At 43.9% G+C, this 22,218-nt stretch overlaps 1 protein-coding gene across 8 annotated transcripts in view; it reads right to left on the bottom strand.

Moving 5' to 3' along the window:
- The window catches only part of LOC116939363 (zinc finger protein basonuclin-2-like), a 93,413-nt gene that overhangs the window by 59,262 nt on the left and 11,933 nt on the right, over positions 1 to 22,218 (bottom strand). For 3 of the 8 annotated variants that reach the window (XM_032947629.2, XM_076066680.1, XM_076066700.1), the window contains exon 1: positions 7,133 to 7,306. The exons of the other annotated variants lie outside the window; for them this stretch is intronic. Coding sequence is in view for 1 of the 3 variants with exons in the window: in XM_076066680.1 (XP_075922795.1) it covers positions 7,133 to 7,144 (12 nt within the window). In the remaining 2 variants the exon portion in view is untranslated. Of the gene's footprint in view, positions 1 to 7,132; positions 7,307 to 22,218 lie in introns of those variants that run through there. 8 annotated transcript variants of the gene reach the window in all.

Genomic DNA, 22,218 nt, shown 5'->3' with positions numbered 1-22,218 from the left:
CAGCCTTCAATTACATTCCAAGCAGATCAAAGCCAGCCCAGGGATGGCTCTGGGACCCACAGCGCCAAACGGCATCGCCAAAAAGCAACGTCTGCAACTCTGGGCAGAGTTACGGCTGGTCGCCAGCGTCTGTGCTCCGACTTTGGAGAGCAGGCAGAGTTGCGACAAGGAAAAATTGCACAGGTAGACGCATAGCATGGCTGCAGAACGCCTGAGTCAGTGTTTGCAACGTTGGCTCAGTTTTAGACATCTATGTTGTGCCTTAACTGGAGCGATTCAAGTCGCAGCACGTAGGGACCAAACACATCTTTTGGAGAGTACATTCTACACGGAGTGACTTTTGGCTGCGTCGGAGTTGCACGCATAGACCTTTGCCAGTTCCAGGTACACAATTTTGGCATCCAAGCGTTGAGCCAATGGCTTTCTTTGTCGAATCACAGTGATGTCATTACATTTTTAGTTTTGGTCTCCTTGCACATTAATCGTTTGGATGCTCAAAATGCAATTTACGGAATAACACGACTACCCAACTTTGTTGTCCTCATTAAGGGTGGGCAGAAGTGGTAGAGCTACCTGCTCAGGTGAATAATTACCTATTGTGGTGTGCTGTGAGAGTAAACGTGTGCCCTGCATATGGTTTGACAAAATCTATACATATTGAAGTCGTTTATTCAAATATGTATATTTTACTCAAAGAGATACTGCACAGAGTTTAACGCAGGCAATTGCAAGTTTTACACTTTTGAACTTTATGTCATTCTATAAACAATTATGACTGTCATAATTTCCTATGATCGGTTAACAATGGAAGTAAAATATGTTAAAATGTAATAGCAGTTTATGTCCCACAAATAATTCTGTTGGTTTATTTAGCATACCCCAAAGGGCTATTTACATTGGACCATCTGCTTCTGTGGTGCTTTCTGAGGGTTTGGTAATGGATGAGGAACACACACCATATATACCAATCTGTAAAAAAAAAATCATAAAACAGGGAAAAATTAAGTTGTTAAAGCGATGTAATGTTAGCTTTTAATGTCATACAAACAATGTAATACAACATATACGCTTGTAACTGTCAAATTTATGTTTAAGAGCGTTTAAATGAACATGATTGTAATGTAATACAGTTGAGAATAAGCGTTACGTAAATAAATATATTAAGCAAGCCTTGTGTCCTTAGGCCATTGCTTTTCCTACTGTGAGACAACATAAACCTTGCCTGTTTAATAAACACTTATGAATCATATTGCACCGAGCCAAAGCTGGGCTCCAAAGTAGTCGGACAAATTCAGGTGGTCATTATTTTTTTGGCACGTTGGACTGATAATAATTCAAATAACTAAAAAAAACTATAGGCGATGACGGAGATGCTGCATTTCACACAATTCTGAAACCGATTACACCACCGCAGAAATCTACGTTCATACTGCTGAGGCTCCTCCTGTTGGTATTGTTTGAGAGATAGAGAGAGAAAAAAAGAAAATGTATTTAATCTACTACAACTCTCAGTTGTCGCATACCACATTTGTCATGGAATTAGGGTTGATGTCAGTAGTATACGTTATAACACTTCTAACGTTAATACCGTTTATTTATTGACATTGCAGTGCGATGATATACACATATACAAACCAATGTTTCAGAAAAGATATTGGTGGTGTAAGTAAAAATTAAAAACAGGACGTATTCTGTCACTGACAGATTAAAAACTAAACCAGTTTAACACGCAGGCTTTTGCGACCAATGTCATCCATAATAGGTTTTGGGTTAGATCGTGTACATATATGAACTTGTCGTTAAACCCGCCACCACCCGACATGGCCAATTAGTAAGGTGTGTCACGTAAACAAAACATGTCAATTCGTTACTAGTTCAGCACACACTGGTGTGCCCACAACATTTACAATTCGAGTACGATTGTACATGTTGTGGGTTTACTAATACAGCACCACCGGTATGCTGAACTAGGACACGAATTGACATGTTTTGTTTACGTGACAAATCTTCCTAATTGGCTGTGTCGGGTGGTGGTAGGTTTAACGACACACTTATATTCACACGATCCAAAAAAAACCTCTATTATGAAAATCTAAATGGTGAAATCTCAAGGGACAGGCCTCCTTCAGTAAAAACTTGTGATCACGAACGAACATCATTTATTGTGAAAAATCTCTGAAGGAGAAGCAATGTAAATGTAAGCGCACACACACACACGTGTGTGTGTGTGTGCGCTTACATTTAATAGAGCTTTGTTATGCCTAAATAATATATATATGACAGTAGAGATGCATTCATCTGGATGGGTGGTACTGCGACTTGAGTCCTTGACCCACGATCAAAAAATGAGTTAACAAATTCCCAGTTCAAATCCAACGCAGCCCATCATCTGCATCATGGGTCAGATAAAGGAGCACCATATTGTGCTCACTTTAAACGCAAGTTTCCGTAGTCAGTACAGCAGAACCCCCTCTTAATGAACACCCCTGTTAACGACGAATCGCTAATCGATGGGCCTGCATGAAGCCCAATGTGAAGTGTTTAGTAGTGTAGTGTATAGTAGTGTTGTGTATAGTAGTGTAGTGTATAGTAGTGTAGTGTATAGTAGTGTAGTGTATAGTGTAGTGTATAGTAGTGTAGTGTATAGTAGTGTAGTGTATAGTAGTGTAGTGTATAGTAGTGTAGTGTATAGTGTAGTGTATAGTAGTGTAGTGTATAGTAGTGTAGTGTATAGTAGTGTTGTGTATAGTAGTGTATAGTAGTGTAGTGTATAGTAGTGTAGTGTATAGTGTAGTGTATAGTGTATAGTAGTGTAGTGTATAGTAGTGTAGTGTATAGTGTAGTGTATAGTGTATAGTAGTGTAGTGTATAGTAGTGTTGTGTATAGTAGTGTAGTGTATAGTAGTGTAGTGTATAGTAGTGTAGTGTATAGTGTAGTGTATAGTGTATAGTAGTGTAGTGTATAGTAGTGTAGTGTATAGTAGTGTATGGTAGTGTAGTGTATAGTAGTGTAGTGTATAGTGTATAGTAGTGTATAGTAGTGGAGTGTATAGTAGTGTAGTGTAGTGCATAGTGTAGTGTATAGTAGTGTAGTGCATAGTGTAGTGTATAGTGTAGTGTATAGTGTAGTGTATAGTGTATAGTAGTGTAGTGTATAGTGGTGTAGTGCATAGTAGTGTAATGTATAGTGCAGTGTAAAGTAGTGTAGAGCCTGTTAACTACGGGCAGTTGTAGGTACAGTAAATATTAATTAATGCATTGATTAGCCATGTTTCTTTTAATATTATGTGTTTATAAAGAGTGTGTTTATAATGTTGTTAGTATCTTCATGTATTAATACCTATTGTTTAAATATTATAACGTACGTTTTTAGGTGATAGAGGGTAACTTGCGATGCTATTGAAACGAATTAAGCCTTTAACATGTATTTCCTATACCAAATCGTTTAACGACCGGCTTCGAGGAATCAATTGCCGACCTTAAGAGGGGATTCGACTGTGTATGATCCATGTTGGTTTTTGCGTCATGCAACGAGGTAGTTGATGTCAAGATTCTATTTTCTAGTGCACTGTCTGAACAAGCTCACATCATTTTGGGTGAAACGTCGCATGTTGGTGTTATGTTTAGTCAAGAAAGTGTCAGAGTTGAATCAATACATTGGCGAGTGTAAATTATATCTTTGCAAATGTGACGATCTCGCTGGGTGGTGGGAGGGTAGATGACAAGAATGTTGGCATAAAACCACCACACTGGCCAATCAAAAAACGAATATGGATCACGCTGTGCTAAGTTCCGGCTTAATTTTACTATGGAGATGCTGTCATCTGTCATACGAATGTGGAATTTCCGTCACTGGCTCAGTGTCACCGTCAAAGGAAATCACTGCACCACACCTGCGTCAGCAAAGAGGCACGCGTAGTTTGACCTCGGGAAAACAAAAATCTAGAAAATGAATTGTATCAATTACGAGCAGCAGTAAAAACGTAAAAAAATGTATGAAAAACAAAACAAGGCATACCAATGTGCGGTATACCTACATACCAATGTATAAACAACATGCCCTGTGCGGAACCTGTGTGGTATTGGGCAAGTCGGGAGGGCTGCTGATTTTCTTTTTGGTGAATCGCACCAAAAACCTTTGCACAGAAGAACCCACATGCACCCCAATTCCCAGAAACGAGCCAAAGAAAGACCAACGGCTTTTGTGAACGTTGTGTTTTCTGAATCAGATTTCACAACATCGTGAACAAAAAATGCTCACGCGTACACAAAATCATCCAATCTGGCAGCCTTGCAAGTAGGACACGCATTGGATCTACAGTTTCACAACTGGAAAGTGGTTGTCCAAAAGTTTACATTGGAAGAAAAAAGCCCATTTTTTATCTTCACTTGGTATACTCCCAGAAATACAGGAGAAGCAAGTGTAAGACCATTAGTATGTGAACGAAAATGTCAGAATGGCACATGACAGTAACCAAAGAGACTAATCACCTTCATCGACAGCCACTGCTGAATGAAAGACTCTGCATGTCATCACCATTCCTTTACGGTCATGTGATGCCATAATCCACTTCGCTCTGACACATTAGCCAATCCCATTGTTCCATCTGCATGGTGGTCCATTCTCCCAGGTGAGTTCCCTCTTTCGTCTGCCATTCCATCACCAGTCTTGTCCACTGGACCCGTCATCCTATTTAGCAATGTGCCCTGCCCTCAGCTCACTTAGAGGGATCAAAATTCACCATTACATTGTGGCTGTGATTTATTTGTGTGCCGTGTAAAAAAAATGTACTAAAATAAAAAGAGCATTGCATTCAGAAGACGTTTATCAAAATCATTTAAGCGTGTAGAAAAGGGGTAATGAAACAGCGTATTTTCAAGCGCAGCTTATAAACACTACACTGTGTTTATCTGCATAGCACGGTGATAGTGGCCACATGCAAGCTCGTAAATATTGCATTGAAACGAGACGAATGGTCACGGAAATTAATTTTGAAACAAAGTGACCCAATACAACTACAATGTCGCAATCTGTGGCATCGCTTTCGATGTCACATATTTATCCTAATAATGCCTTCAGAGACACACATTTGATCACATTTCATATAATCACACCTGCCAATTATTAGCACAAACACGGACAATGTTTTTTTTTTATAAATAGGCACGCGTTATACGCTTGTGCGGACAGCGCACTGTACAATTTTGGCTGATAAGGCAGTGAGGACGCGCAAGCGTGGTGACAGATGCATTTTATAAACAGTGTACTCTTTGACAAAGGGAGTTAATTGCAATTAGCCCCAGTTATTGCTTTCAATTTACAAAATTACCTTCATCAGTGCGCACTGCGGTAGACATAACCCTTTTTGTCACATATTAACAAGCAACACAATAACATTTCATGAATTAGTTTTTGTTAATACAATCAAAATACAAAGTGATGTTAAAAATCATTTTTTTTTAAATATATAACATGACCACTTTTGCTTGGTACTTAACCAAACAAATTATCGAGTCTTTTAACATACTTGTTGTTACCTTTTATTTATATTAGGAAACGGAATATTATTTGGAGTAAATATTTTTTAACGTGCCTATTCCACACCAGACGGTCACATTGCACAAAAAGAAGCTTCGTGATTTTCTTTACAATTGAGGCTATTCAGCGATAATGTTTCCACAGTTCTAGAACACTGCAAAAGTTAGAAATAAATGGCTTTTGCGAAACATACTCAATGCAAAAAATGAAATAAGACTCATCCTTAGCCAATTTCTGGATGTATGGGAACAAAATCTGTGCTGCAAGCTTTCACATTGCCATTAAATGCCACCACAGATCACTCAGAGGGGTTTCCGAGTTAGCTCTGTGGTATCCGCTTCCGCGGGCTGTTCTCGAACACGAAGGGGTTGCACTGCTCTGCGAGAGATTTGAATGGGTTCTTCAACTCATGCCGCGACGCCGAGAGCACAATCAGGTTAAACACATGGCGACACATTACAATGTGGATATTATTCTCTTTCAATTCCACCATCGAAAAAAAACACCCCAAAACGTTTACAGACAACACTTGAAAACTTTCCGTTCGTGGGGTTGAAGCAGAAGAGAGACAATAACCCCCAACAACCTAAATGACTTATGAAGACAAATTTAACCCGCACATAATTTACACCGCCTTAAGAAAGCTACAATGGAGCAACAACCCCCCCCCCACCCGCCCCCCCCCCCTATTTTGGAAGCCGCCAGTAAAAAGCGATTTGCTGCGAGCGCCCGATGGTAAATTTTGCTCAGATTACGAACAGCCCAGAGCAGGCCCCAGCGTGGAGCCCTCTGCCAAGGGGCACCCGGCGCACACTAACCACTGTAACAGAAACCAGAGCCCAACAGCAATAACACTTCACCGTCCGCCTCGTGCTAATCTCGCTGAAGGATAATCAGGGAGTGAGGCTGGTACGGCTGAGGACAGAATTCACCCCCACCCACCCAAACACCCCCCCCCCGCACACTCTCAAAACGCATAGGGAGACCAACCTTGGCTCCCACTCGCCTCATTTTTGACACGGGTCCAAAGGAAGTTTAGATGCACGCGTGCACAGGCCATAGGAAAACTTATAATAGCTCTAGATCTACACAAATACGAGCGGGCAAAGTGACATGAGCAGCCAAAGGATTACCCATTAATTATTTGCTTGGAGTTTGATAGATAAAAAAAAGTGTGCCCAAGATCCCCATTCAAACAAACCGGACGAGAACTTTATAAACCAGGTCCATTCTCACACCTTCTCCTTTAATAAAAGTCACAATCCACTAACATTACCATTATATATGCAATATATGATATAAAATTGAAAGATAGAATAAAAAAGGAACTATGGTTAATAACTGAACTACAAATAGCAGACACCATACACACTCTTTCGGTGACAAACAGATAACCACGCTACATATGCTGTGAAAAAATGGTCCAAGGCATTTCAATTCAGAATATCTCACAACTAATATTCTGTCGCATCCATATCGACTTGGCATGCCACACACGATCGGGATTCTTCCAAAGCAACGCAAATATTCAGCCATCGGACTGAACACGCGTACACAACTGTTCAGTGATCGCACACACAGTTACTTACTTACCTGTTGTGACATTCCGGGGAGAGGAGGCAGCTCCCCTCCGCTGGCTGTGGAAAAGCCCCTTTCTCTTCCCAAGGAGACAACCCGTGCTCATTGGTGGCGGCTGACACCGCCTTTTCGTTTTCACCCTCGCGGAGTTTCCCTTTGGAAATTCACTGCAATATCCCAGCAGGGAAAAAAGTCCCCCCCCCTCCCCCTTCTATTTCCTTCTCTCTCTCTCTCCCTGTCTTTATCCCCCCCCCCCCCTACCTCTCCCTTTCTCTCCCCTTCTCTAGTGTTCGCCTGCTGCCTAGCCTGTAGCTCCTGTGAACGACTCCCTCAAGGCTGAACTGAAAGGTGAGCCTCATCACACGCCCAGCCCGACAAGACGTTCACTTATGCAAAAGAGGGCAGTTCTGGGCATGCTCAGTAGGCATGTAATTCCCGATGGACAATCGAGTGCCACTGCTGTCCTAACAGCGAAGCTCAATGAGACGCCTGTGTGTCGCATTGTCTGCCTAATGCACACACAACTCTATAGGGGAGAGTGCGATGCGGGGAGGGGTTGGGCAAAAAAACAAGAATATTTTTTTTCTGCTGACTGTATTGATCACGGCTATCAAATACTGCACATTAGTTTAATGTATATTATTTGTCCAGTGCCTGGTACTGTAAAAGCAGTTTCTGTGCGACAAAAATCAACTTTCAGTTGCCGCATTCGATAGATAATTCGAAAAGACCTCTTTTGCGCATCTCGGTCTTTTTTGCACGCTCTGGTTTTCATATATTCACTCAAATGAGAAAAAGACAAACACAGCCATGTTCTGAACTCCCAGGGTGATCTCTTGGCCACAGGCTCGAGTGCAAGCTGGCTGAATCATTGTCTGGAAACGACACGCAAGAGCCTGCTTGAATCGATACCGCGCACAAGACATTTTCCATGTCTCGTCGCCTCCCACTCTCCACGGTTCCCTCCTGCGCAGTGCACAGAACAGTTAGCCCCAGCTCTGAGCCCCTCTTGGCTGGCCGGCTGCCTGACCCACGCTCTCACCGAGTTCAGGATGCAGAGTGAGACAATGCCCACGAGAATGTCTGTCATTTGACTCTCGTCTCTACCCGGCCAAATCCCAGTCCGCCAGTTTCCACAAATTCCATCCCGCCACTGCCTGTAACCATGAGCTGGAAGAGCCAGGACAACAGAGATGGTTTCATTTCAGTTGGCAGAAAATAAATTGTTTTTTGTGCTTTTAAAATATATATAGTTAACTTAAATGATTTTTTTTACAAGCCAAGCAAGTCCTGAAAGAAAGCAGCAACGTCAAAGCCAATATAATTAACTTGAGCTCAGGCAAGGATCAATTATGGGACAAGAACGTGATAGGGTAATCAATGAAAGATAATCAGCTACATAATCAGCATTGCTACTCATTCCAACAGGAGCCGTGGATTTGTCTTGATACACCACTCAAACATCTACACATTGTGTAAAATGCGAATGAATATGACCGCCTAAAAAAAAGACTTTATCTTCGAAGCAAATATTTTAATTCAAGGATACCCAATTAATCTTGCAAACACGAACCCGATATTAACTCGAGCACCGAGTACGACCGAGACGCCACATTTCTGAAACCGCAGGACACCACGATATCATATTAAACAGTTTTGTTTTTAAAGTACAAAATGGTACGATATTGCTAAAATAAAACTAAACGGACATCCACATTGCAATTTTAGTAATTTCCCTTGCCAATGGACAGCTTAATGTACTGTGAATATTTACTCCGACAACTATTATTCAAATGCTTGTATACGTGTATGTGTCTGTATGTATAATATGGGGCAGCAATGGCGTAGTTGTTCGCACATTCCGTTATAAATCCAAGTGATATTAGATTGACTCAGGGCCACGGCTAACATAAGTGGCTTAGTGATACTACAGCTGGTTGTGAGGTCTTCCTGAACGACACCAACCCGCGCTGATCAATGCGGGGTGATGGTATGGTCAAACAACCTCCTTGGCTAAGAGAGTGCAAAAAAGAGGCCTTCATCCAGCAGTGGACTGACAAAGGGCTGTGAATTATGATACTAGTTAAATATAGATAATACGCGACATATATAACTAAATACGATACTGCATTTGAAAATACACTTTTAAATGAAGCAATTAATGACCGTCAAGTTGAACATATGTAATGCATTCCCAAAATTGCGCGCGTGAAGGCGAAAACAGCATTAAACTATCACTAATGTGGCAGCCCTCAGATCAATGTGGGGATCAGTCGGGTGACAGATTGCAGATGGACATGATGGAACAACTTCAGGTACAAGGGTGGCCTCTGCTCACTCGGCAGAGTGCGCAGTGTCAAAGGCCTTGTACTCGGGGGGGGGGGGGGGTGGGGGGCAAGCCACGGTTTCAACGAGTCAGCGACCCACACACACACCACACCACACAAAGGCTCAAGGCTGTCACGAGGCCACCATGGGATCAGATGGACACTTTCCAGAGCCGGCCTGGATTTCCCGCCCTCTGACCAGCCAGAGTGGCGGGTCATGCCACCCCAATGGTGCCCCTTCACCTTTCCCCCCCGCTGCACGACCCACTGCTGGAAGCGGCTCGACGCAACGCAGCCATCGCATCTACCAGACGACGCTCCGCTTCTCGCACGAACGCAAGAAGGGGGGGGGGGGGGGAAGTATCCCATCTCCCTCACCGCTGACTACTTTCACTCCATCTGATTACACCACATAGACCATAAAGAGACCACAAGGTCTGCTTATGCGATTCTCTTGAGATACACGAATGAGTACTATTGAAATTGCTCAGCAGGCACTTAACAAAAAAAACTGGTATATCTTGCATAAAAAGTGAGCCATTAGCAGAATAGCATTGCTGAGTTCTTTGTAAAAAAAAAAATACTGAAAGGTTTTCTCAAGTGGACGATGTCTCTTCCAGGCGTCATAAGTCATTATAATTGCTCAACCTTATCGCTGCATTTTTATATATTTATTGTACAGGTGCGTTAAAATACTTCGCATTATAAGGCCCATCATACTAAAACCCAACCTTCACAGCACATTCCGCAGCGTTAATTTAACACACTGCTACATAAACCAGGACAAAACATAAAGCAGACAGCAAGTAAAGATCCCAAGAGGCTTGAATTAATGATAATACACACAGCTCTATTGACCCATCGTCTTCAAATGGAAATACATTAATATGTATTGGTGATGTACTGTATGCGACATGGTATGACACACCAAGAAAATACATTTGTTTGCCTAACTAAAAGAGAGACGAATAAGTAAGGTAACATTCTGAGACATGACTACACAGTAATAACACAGCTTTTGACAGAGGCTTAAATGACACGGTACAATTATTTAACTGCAGTCCACCTGCGCAATTCTAGAATGTCACATTACGCTAAGGCACGTTTAGTGCCGTGTTAACTTCGGATGCGAAGCCAGAATTCAATACCGCATGTAAAACATTCATTTTGGAAATTACAAAACAATGTCATACGGGAGGGTATCGTCCCCCCCCCTCCCGCGCACTCCCAGATTGCTACCGTGCCGCTAGTGTGATGAGTTGAAGCGGCAGCCTGCTTCGGAACCCTGTAAGTGTGACCTCGTTTAAAGTGGGGGGGGGGCAGGAATAGCTCAGGAGAGAGACAACACAGTCAATGGCTTCACTAAGAATTTTGCAAGGGGCAGGGGGTTTGGGGGCTAAGCTTTCAGCCGGGGAGGGGGGTGTGGAGAGGTGGGGTGGGGGGCGGTAGCTGATTCTTTGTTTAAAAATAATAAATATGTGGAAGGATTCAACCACAGTAAGAAGGCCCCCGAGCACTTGACATTTAAATGAGGATGTTAATTTTCATGGGAAATTTTGTCGGAGAGTTAATGCGTCAAGGTATTTAACTTTTCACTTTTAAGTGTTTTTCTGTTTGTTTTTATCTCCTGTAATATCGTGTGTGGGATGTTGCCGTGGTGAGACGGTTAGCAACACCACTGGACTTGCGATCCACAGGGGTCGATTCGATCTCCCGGCACGGCAGCTAAAACAATGGGGAAGGTTTATTAACCCGCACCCCCCCCCGCGCCAATTCCCTGACCTCTGTCCACGCCGTCATGGTTTATCACTCGGCAGGTCACGTGTGGTGGGTTAAAGTGTGGGTACTCCCACCTCTTTCAAGACGGTCACAGATGCGATCACTGCATCGCGCGCGCACGTTCAGATGCGCTTCTACGTCCGTCTGGAACGCTCTTCCTTCCGATATTAGGAAGCCACTGGAGCTATGCACTTTTAAATCATCTGGATTGAAAAGGAAATTGTTTCGAACTGCTTTTTGTGTTTAGTTTGTTGTCCTTCCCCCGCACATCCAATTAGCACGGTCGGCTGCGTACGGTGCGAAAGAAATTCAACATACACACAAGAGGTCTGGCCAGCTTGCAAAGGTAGACCAAACGATCTCTAGCGGTGCTCTGAAGCATCCCCCCCCCTCGTGGAGGCCTTTGTTCCAACAGCTGCGTGAGCCAGCAATTGCAGGGATGCATCATTCCCCTGTACATATTTATATAAGCTGTGCGTTGTATGATTGATAAAAAAAAATAACAACCAAACTTCAAAACAGAGTTCGACGTACACTGTACGAATGTATTAATCACATTAAAACATCTAAAATAACACAAGTATGAAGTTGGCACGACATCAAATGGAGCGTGTTAAATGTAATACTGCGCTGGAGTAATTAACATTCTCTCTATCGCCCCCCCCCCCAAGCATTTCAGAGCAGAGAGAGCCCAATGGGGTCTCAGGGATTTGTGTGACGAGTCCACATTAACCTCCAACAATGCCCATCATCCAAGCCACAGCTCTGACAATACCCAGTGTCAATTATTTTTGCAAATTTACAAAGGGGCAGGATGATGTCGCCATGGTATGATGCTTAAAAGCACGGCCGCACTCGGGAGGTCACCGGTTCGATCTCCTGGCGCTGTTCACCCGGCAGTAATAATTGGGCACACCACAGTTAATCGATTGGCGCGTGGGGTGTGGTGGGGTACAGTGTGGGTACTCGCCACCTCTCCCAAGGCACCTGGCCACCATGGACGAGTGGGATAAAAGAAAATGCCTTGTGAATAGGGTAAATTGCATGGCATGGGCTTTATATACAAAGGGCAGGAGTAGAGTGGCGGCGCAGTGCACTGCTCCATGAACTCAGTGACCTGAGCTCAATTCTCCACCGCAGGTAACGTGAGTGGCAAGTGAGATCTGAACCGGTCATGAGCACCACCACCACCACCACCACCGCCGCCGTGACCACCGCCGTCAATCTGCACTGCCCAGCGTGTCGAAGCATGGCCAATTTAAAACGTAGAATGGCTTGGGTTGACTCATCGTCAAACAGCCATGATCTGTCCACTGCTGGATGAAGGAGTGCAAGTCATCGCGATCGCTCGTGATCCCACGTTGGAAATGTATGCTCTCCATCGAATGCCCTGCACACGAGACGGAGTTCATCACTCCGTCTCGGTGGCCGACGTTCGCTGCGGCGTTAGACTCAACCACTGGCCGTCATCCCTTTCAAGCAACGTGCCCTATCCGAGCCAACTCGTTTTTCTCAACAGTCAACGTTGTCTAACGCGTTCACTCCTTTTCCAGCTCGCGTGCTCCTCCGCCTGCCTCGGGGTGTGATTCCAAACAAGCAACTCTTCACGCTTCTTTGCGTACTTTCGAGCTCCAGGTTTTGAGCGATTCCAAGAAATTTAATCTGGAATATGTACGTAGATTAAATGATATGTATATATGCCGTTCCTGAATACGTTACGAATGTAAAACAAAAAAACAGAAGCCACTTCACAGAGCCGTACAGATAAAGGTGCAGGACCTGCAACCGCCTGCTTACGCCACTCTCAGCGGAACAGCCTCCAAGAGAGGGAGCTCTAGAGATTCCCTCTCGAGGATAGTTTGGCCTACTTTTCTACGCTATAACAGAGGCTTTGAGTTAGATCGACACAGTCAATATGTAAGGTTTGCCACGTAAAGAAAAAAACATGCCAATTCGTTCCTAGTTCAGCACACCAGTGTGTTGGAGAGTAAACCCACAGCATTTAAAATTCGAGTATGACGTTTCGCCAGTAATTACAACCAGCATCATCAGGCAGGCAGCCAGAGCTGTGGATAAATCCTCCTGCTCCAGACTTAAATTGAGGTGGTGGCGGGTTTAAACGACACATTTATATATCTATGCGATCTAACCCAAAAAAATATTATGGATAATATTGGTATCGAACGCCTACATGTTAAACTTCTCTACGCTCATCAGATGTTTCGGAAGAGGTGGGAGTACACAAACTTTAACCTGCTGGGTGGGCAGAGGCCAGGGGGATTTTAAAAACTTTGCCCATCGAACTGGCGACCTCTGGGATTGCAAGTCCAGTGCGCTAAGCATTACACCACGGCGACAGCATCCATTCTATAATATATATAGAAATGGGAGAAAAAAAACTGAAAGCAGTTCGGCATAGAGTGAATACTTTTCAGCTTGTCTTCACTGGGAGAGTAGTGCATCTGTATTAGAAACGTTAAAGGGAGAGGGTACACATTTTGCTTATTTGGATCCACAACATCTCACGAGAGGACGAATCTGCCTAAGTTAAAATGTCCAAACCGGATATCGACTACGTCGCAGCAGCAGCAGCAGATCTCAAGAGTCTAGTTTTGATCGACACGTGGGTTAGGATGCCACCCTGCAATGCGTTTCCAGGGTGTACCGCGTCGTTGGACGGCATCTCGTCTGACGTTTCGCAGGCAGCATACGGAGCAAAACCGAGTTCACGTGCTGCAGAACCTCCCAGTGCAAGGGGGGGGGGGGTGACGCGTCGGACATTGCGCGGAACAATAAACGGTAAAACCCGAAAACACATCGGAGAGCAACACCGACAGCCACAGAAACATATGCACGCAGACGTTGGCATTTATCGTGAGGATTTTTTTTTTAATTGTATTTATTATCCAGTGCTTTTAATTCCAGGAGCACAAAACAGTAATGGTGCGGCTATCAATTATTGTGCTAATGTGAAGGTCAGAAATCTCACTATTGTGTAGGCAGCCTCCGATAGGATGTCCTCTTTGCATGGGTGATCACAAGGCCTGGCTGATCAACGGTGACCACTAGTTACCAGGCAACCTTTTGCTCCCCATTCATGTATCCTTTCATCTTAGAACTGCTCTACAAATATTATTTAGGCATGCACCACAGGAACTCCAAAAAACTCCAATATAGCCGATGTCACTTATAGTAAATAAAGCTCCCGTTGGTCAGAAGGTCAGAGGACCGTGTAGGAGGAAGATTGCTGAGGGGGAGAGGAGGGGGGGGGAGGGATGAGGGAATGGCTATGGCAGTAAGGACGCTTGAGAAAACGAGGAGAGAAAAGCCACCCGTCGGATGTCCTTTACAGGTGTCCAGCCCCACGGACACCAGGGTTCACCTAATAACGCCACGCAGTTGAGTGACAGATTTCATATAAGCGGGACAACTTTTGGATGAAATGCAGCATGGAGCGGAGCACATTGCATTTGGAGCCAAAATACCACGGCGAACAGGGACAGCACCTTGGAGGCTCAGACAATATTGATTCTGTGGTGAAAAGCATTCCACAGCCTAAACCATTTGAAAAAAAAAAGATGGGTACTTCTATTGTAATATAGAAGATAGATATACGGCACAATGCAAATAATTAGAATATCAGCAGGAAGATAAACATGGATAACCTTGTCTTATTGTGTGAACAGTTGTATAATCCAATGTTTCAAAGTTACAGAATGAAATCGTAGAAATATGCAGCCACAATTGAACACGTTATTCGCTGGGTAACATTAACACACGATTCGCAAATTGTCAGATTTTGTTACGTTTTGGCGGCAGAATAACTACGGTGGGTTTCTGTAATTTTTTATTAAGTTCTTGGGTCGAGCGGTGGTCACGCAGCTGCGCAATGATCCTGGTGACCCAAGTTCGATTCCCGGGGCTAGGGCTAACATCGGCAATAACAGAACCGGCCCTGCCCTCGAAAATACAAAGATCCCCCGTATAGCCTTAACAGACTGTTGGGGCAAGTCCTGTTAACGAGCACCTATGAAGGCCGGAACGGCACACGAGGGGGTGGGCGGCCAGCACCACGCCCGACCGCCTTTGTCTCCCTAGTGGCGATGTTTACGCACCACACTATGTACTCATTTGAGAATGAGTTGACCTAGGGGAGGCCCAGGACCGGTTCAAATAATCGTCACTGGTGTTCACCGTGAGCGGGAATGGAACTCTGGTTGTCGAGTTCGTAGCGCAGCGCGCTAACCGCTACCCTACCGCTGCCTTCACACCTACTTACCCATCTACACTGACCGACGTGGTAAAGTATGGTAAAAAAAAAACCCAATGGCATGGGGAGGCCTTCATACGTTGGTGACTTGACAATAAATGGCATTTATGTGCAGTTCTTAAATTTACACTGACAGTACTAGACACCTGCTTTTCATTTTTAAATGAACCTCTTAATGTTTTAGTTGCATCATTTCAGGAAAAAAGAAGTTTCTAGCACTGATTTTATTGTGAATGCTGGCATGCGCAGAGAAGAAAAAAAGCACACTGAAATTGAGATCAGGACATAGAGAAACATCGCAGTGGCATCCAACCTAACTACAATGGCGGGACGAGACGTGGAGTTCACAAGAACAGACATTAAAACTTTGGGTACCGGGTGACCGGGATGCTCAGAAAAAAAGCCTGCAGGGTCCCTAACTATTTCTGTCAATCATATTGCCATCTATTCACGCTTCATTTGGATGTGTCGTCTGCGATATCCCCCACGGTCCGTGATGAAATTTGAGAGGCATATAAATGCTAGCAATGCCCCCTATAGCACACCTCCGTCCGCTCTCTCCAAATGTCATCCATCCGAGCACAGGAATCCCCAGAGGAAAGACGGTGGATGGGCAGCGACTGCTGTATTAACCTCAGCACACGGTGACTGACAGCCAGACACTCGCAGTAATAGCCTTAGTTATAGAGCAAGGGTAAAAATTGTCAGATCATCACTTTAGTTTAAATCAGATACTTTCACTTGTTTTTTTTAAAGCCACCTTTCTATCCACAGCGACTGCTGTCAAAGATGTTCTACAGCGGTGGGACTTGGCTTGCTGACACAGCCATCTGACAAGTTTCCTTCAGATCTTTCTGGGATCACACAATACTGTACATCCTATCTCACCACGGCCCATATGCCATATCCATCTCTGGACCAGATGGGCCATGTCATGACATACTGTTAACATATGGGCAACCATATGCATGTTTATTATTAAGCGGCTATTTGATTGTGGGCACACAATTCCCGCACATACAGTTACATCGAACATCCATTAGGGTTATGATGGCTTTTAATGGTCTGTCATCAGAAAATTACATAATTAAATTTAAAACTCTTGGTTTTAAAACAACCTATTTTACACATTATATATAAAACATAGCCAATCCAATTACCTATGTTATGGTTTATTACTACCAATCTTAAAAGAGAATACAGCATTCCATGTGGCAGTGACGCGCCCGAGCGGGAGTGTGATTGTTGCTTTTTTGCAGAGGTTCACGGTTCCAATCCAGTGGCCGCCCTGATTAATACTGCCGGGGTGTATTCACTGTAAAAATGCACGCCAGTCTGCTTCGCAGTAGGCATTAAATATCCTGCTACGTCACTCGCAAGAATGGGCCGTCGTCTGCCAGAGTGATGGTCCAATCTTGCCAAATTTCCAAACAATATGCACAAATTACTAAATTAAAATATACAGAGCCCTTCTTGCTCTCAAAACTTTACAGGACCTTTCTGGAAGAGAGTCACGACACTCAAGTTGGACTAACCAAGTGGAATAAATAAAGTAAATCATGAACACAGTACATAAAAAAACGATCGTAGACCAGTTATATTAATCCATATAACACTTACGCTCTAGGATAGGAGTGGTGTCATAGTCGTTGCACACTGCACTATGAACCCGGCCGACTGAGTTCGATTCCCAGCCAAGGTTAGCATCATTAGCGAGTCTGAATGGCTCCTTGCCTCCGCAGCCCTCCCTACCTCCCACTGCCTAGCCCTCTGCTCAAGCGGCCCACTTACACCAACCCTCACTGACCAGTGTGGTGCAGTGTGGTCAAACAGCCCCCCATGACCGAGAGGCCCTTGGGTCTTTACATACACAGCAGTGGAATCACAAAGGACTATAAATGGCATGTATTATTCATGTTATCGCTATAACTTACAAAAGAAAAACTCTACGATACTGTAATGATCAACTTTTATCCCATACGATCAGTTTAACTTGATACACATTGATTTGGGACAAAACAAGTTATATTTATATTCGCATATGGAGTCAATGACAAACGCGGGTATTAATATTCGAACGAAAAAGGCAAACATTTTTCCATGTACCTCTTCTCTGGGGCCATTAGAGCATACATAACCATGAGGCAACTTAAAATGTCTACTCCCTTGAGAAGCCAAGTCACCACTGTCAGTGCAACAGCAATGCTTATTTAATCACTCAGCGCAGGATAATTTCTGCGTATTACATAAAGCATTACAAACTGCGTTAGCAAAAAAAAGGGGGGCTGACGTGCTGCCTACAGTGTTAGTGCGCAGACACCGATAAATTGTCTCTATTAAAAGTTAACAACTTGTATTAGAAAAAAACCACTGCGATAACTAGTGAGCGTTTACATAGCTAGCATACTCGTGTGTAAAATTAGCTCCAGAATTGTGTATGAAAATGCATTTTTCCACAATCCGTGCCAGCTGTAAAGCTTAACCATAGCATTGCTGTTAGCATGGTCTGCTGGGTAGCTAGCAATTCCAAAACATGTCACTTTTATGCAGTGTACAACATGTACATTTTTAATCCTCCACGTTATTATATTAAAAAGTTGCAATATGTTTGGGGGGAAAAAGTGAATTCATAGCTCAGGAAAGCATAGCACTTCTTCAGGCCCTACGTAGCTATTAAAGGCAGTCACGTGCTGGCAGTGCCATTTATTATATTTAGCAACTTACTTTCATTTTGCAGGTGCGCTGGCTGGAAATCAGAACCCTGCTGCGAAGGCATACTGTATGAAGGAAGAGGATAGAGCAAAAAAAAAAGGGAACATAGCATAGTACCTACAGAAAACTGCAGCAATCACCATCTCAGCTGTTTACCAGGATGGAATGCCAACCAAAATATTTTCTTTTAAAATAAATTTACATCCTAAATCACAAAATGCACTGTTATTTACTCTGGGGCATTCTAAAATAAACACAAGCGAAGTTACTATAAACTTCAGGTGGATAAATAGAAAATAAAGTATATTTTCAAGCATTGACTACACAGAGTAGACTTTTTTTTGTTCGAGGAAAAAAAAAGTCACTTGGTGGCACAGAGGAAGAAAAAGGCAAATGGATTTTCCCCTCCTTTCTACCCCCGCACCCTCCCCCCTTGCAAGGAGGGACGGAAAGGGGCTAAACGGGGAGCCAAGACCCTGTGACTTTTGTCCCATGGCAAGCGGTCGGTATTTCTGTCATGCAGCCTGAAAATCACTGGAGGGGAGAATTTCTCCATGACAACGGCTGAAATGATCCCCTGGAATGTGTCTTGTGGCACACTGCTGACCCGAATATGTGATCCAGATGTGTCGGCTGTCACAGGCAAAGTAAACACATCTGATGGACAACATATGACCAGAGGACTGCGTGACTGATTACAGGGTGCTGATGGCTAGGGGCTGCAAGCCAGACTGCACAGGGCCTGCAAAAGGTCCTCACTAGGGAGTAGAGGGGGCTTTGAGTAAGGAGTATAGGGGTTTCATTTCAGCCAGGCCAAAGGGTGCAGAGGGAGGTGGCAGGGTGGACGGGTGGGTGGGTGGGCGGGCGGGCGAGTGGGTGGCGCAGGGAAGGGTGGCGGAGTGGTGGGGGGGGTTGCAGGGTGTTGGGGAGAAGGGGGACCTTCACCGAGAGGCACCACTTGAGCCAGCCACATTCACCTCTGGGATTAACGCTCCTGCTCTCGGGCTTTGTCCGATTTCTGCAGACACCAGCAAGTCCCAGCTGGATTCCAGGGTCCACATTCCAATGGAGACCAAGCGGTGTGCTGGGATCTGCAGAACTTTAACGTCTAACATTTTTTTTTCATAAAATAAAAAAAATCTGCAGACAAGCAAAGGCAGTTTATAGTTTTTTCAGCTCTCTTTTGTTTATATAATTTATATGGCTGGGACTTTGGCAGGAGTGACTCCACAGGAGACACCAGCACTGTGCGGAGGGGGGGGGGGTTCTTGGCAGGTCAGTTTCTCGCTTGGTCCGCGCTGCACCGTCTGCGAGTCATTGTCTGATTTTTGCACATGCCTGGTCTCCGACTGTCTCAGCGAGCCAGACCTTTTCAGCAAATGCAGAGGGGACCACGAGACCCGTAATTCCGGGCCTCCTCCTCCAGTCCGACGACAATTGCCAAGGAAAACAGCTCAGCGCACAATGGCCATGCTGTACAGGGGCTTGCCATTAAGGCTGTACCCACAGTGCCGACAGGGCCAAACTGAAACGCTTTGTCTGCAAGTGGGACTTGGCGCAATAACTTTTCTTGCAAACATATGTTCGTCTGATCTGTGTATTGTCGCACTCCAGGGGAAAAAGTTCAGCTTCAGCGTGGTGTGGGGAACCTTATATAAAACAAAACCTCTGTTTATTTTTTAAGAAGTTCAAATGCACTCTTCTTACTGTATTTTTTTTAAAATACCTAAATATATAATTTACTAACATTTGAACCGGGCCCTCTGTAATTTTTCTTGAAATGCTGAAAAACGAAATGCTGAAAAACGCTGAAAGTAACTGCCCGTTGCAGCATTCGCCCCTTTAAAGCCCAAGCAGCCCACGGCATCCGTGCCCCCAGTAGGACCGACCGGTCTACCACATGACTGGCACAAATTACTGGTTATGACTGCCCATTTTTCGAGTTGCTTACACTTTGTTAAACCACTCTCCCAACTGTTATTGCAATAAATGAAATATAATCCAAAAGACTACCCACTGCTCTTGTTGTACAAAGGCCTGCGGGTTGTACAGTCACTGAAGTGCACATGTTGTTGGCGGGAGCCAACGAGATCTGGTCCAGACATACCACTCGAATTGCGTGACAGCCTTTTTTTCCAGCTCTATCGCCGTTGAAATACCCCTTAACAAACTCACTGTACAGACAAGTCCCTTTGCTGCGCTGGTGGTGTCACAGACGAAATGTAAATGAAAAACAGATGCCGTTTTTAAATGTTTTGGTCCCACGTTTCGAATAAAACTGACGAAGCAAATGAAAAAAACATTAAGCAGTTCTTAGCAATGAAGACTAAGCAAAGGTATTTTTTTTTTACAGAAAATTAATTCAAAACATCCAGACAGTACAGATACATAAATAGACTTAAGGTAACGTTAGTGAAGAATGTAGTTATTTCCAATGATATTCAATCTGTCTTGTACGTATTCCCTTATGGTGTCCGTTCACTCTGGCTGTCGTGTCAACTCTTCATTCAAAAGTATATAAAACACTGCTCGTAAATTATGGTTAATAAACTTAGGCCCCTACCTGTTTAATAATGATAAAAAATAATTAGAATAAAAGACACGAGTCTGAGATAAACCCTGTGCCCCTTACACACTTCTCCAAACTTGGAGACCTTGGCTAGCCAATTGAAGAGTCCTCATCTGTCCCTTCCATCCACTGATTGGCGACGAATGGAACAGAAAAAAATTCTGCCACTGTTCTCTCTTTTTTGGGTCCGTATCGCTGCTTCGTTCAACCTAGATCATTTCTCCTTTCTCTTCCAATATGTTTTATTTACGATGGCACCTACTGTCTCTCCCCCCCCCCCCTCTTTTTTTCTACATGCGTTGTGTACAGCATCGCCAAGTACGGAATTCCTTGCTCAGGTTCATTCTCGTAATGCATCCCAACGACTGTGGTCTAAAAAACACAGTAAGCTCAGGGAAATGTTTTCTCTTAATGCGAGACGCAATATTATGGTGAGCAAATGCCCAGTCTTGGGCAGCAGGAAATAGCAACAGTTGGTCCCGGTGTGGGAAATTCGCCGAGCAGGAAAAAAACCGTTTCCACTGCTCACTGAGAGTGAAGTATAATCAAACGATTGTTTACATGACTCACAATACAAGACAAATAATAATCTTGTTTTCCCACTTGCCGACTTTCAAAGCAGGCAAACACAAATCCTTTAACGGGAATATGGGGTAACGGTGTAGGTTTCTTATCGCCATCTCAAATTCATTGCAGACAGGTTAAATCCCTGTTGAATAATTACGCACAGCCATGTAACATACTTAAAATACCATATCTAATGCCTTCATCTGTGTTGTGATGCCATTCAGAGAAAGGAAACCGTACACATTCATCTGAGGTGGCCTTATTTTCCAACATATACACCCTAATGTAATATGAAACTTATATTTAGAAGGCATATGTATGCCTTTTCATTTCGAAAGGAACAAACTTCCACCACTACAAACATTGGCGCTGGTTTTCTCAGACCAATATCGTACAAAGTAAGCACACTTTACATAAATGCAGTGTGATGCTATGAGGACCTCCTTGCAGTAGTATTAGGAAACCACTGGGGCTATGCCCTTTTAAATCTAGATTGAAAACTCATTTATTTGGAACTGCTTTTAGTGTTAAGTTTGTTGTCCTCCCCTGCGCCTCCATGTAGCACGGTTGGCTACTTACGGTGCCGACAGGTTAAATCTCGATGTTGAAAAAGTTCAGCATATGTTCAACACAAATGTGTGATGAACTTCTTTCGCACCGTACATATCAATTATCCACCCGCCTCTGTCCACCCAGTGGTATAAACAGATACACCACAATAAGTCGATTGGCAGGTCACGTGTGGTGGAGTAAAGTGTGGGTACTCCCACGTCTTACAAGACATTTGGCTATTATTCGAAATACCCGTATAGAACTTCCTTTAGTTGGAGGCATCTCCACCAGCAGTGAGTTGAACAAGCAATTACAAGGCGAAAAC

This window comes from Petromyzon marinus, chromosome 1 (assembly GCF_048934315.1).
Source record: "Petromyzon marinus isolate PM22_M1 ecotype Great Lakes invasive population chromosome 1, UKy_Petmar_22M1.pri1.0, whole genome shotgun sequence".
In the NCBI taxonomy this organism is placed as follows: Eukaryota; Metazoa; Chordata; class Hyperoartia; order Petromyzontiformes; family Petromyzontidae; genus Petromyzon; species Petromyzon marinus.
Note: the sequence above shows the minus strand (reverse complement) of the source record. Positions and strands in the feature narration are given on the sequence as shown.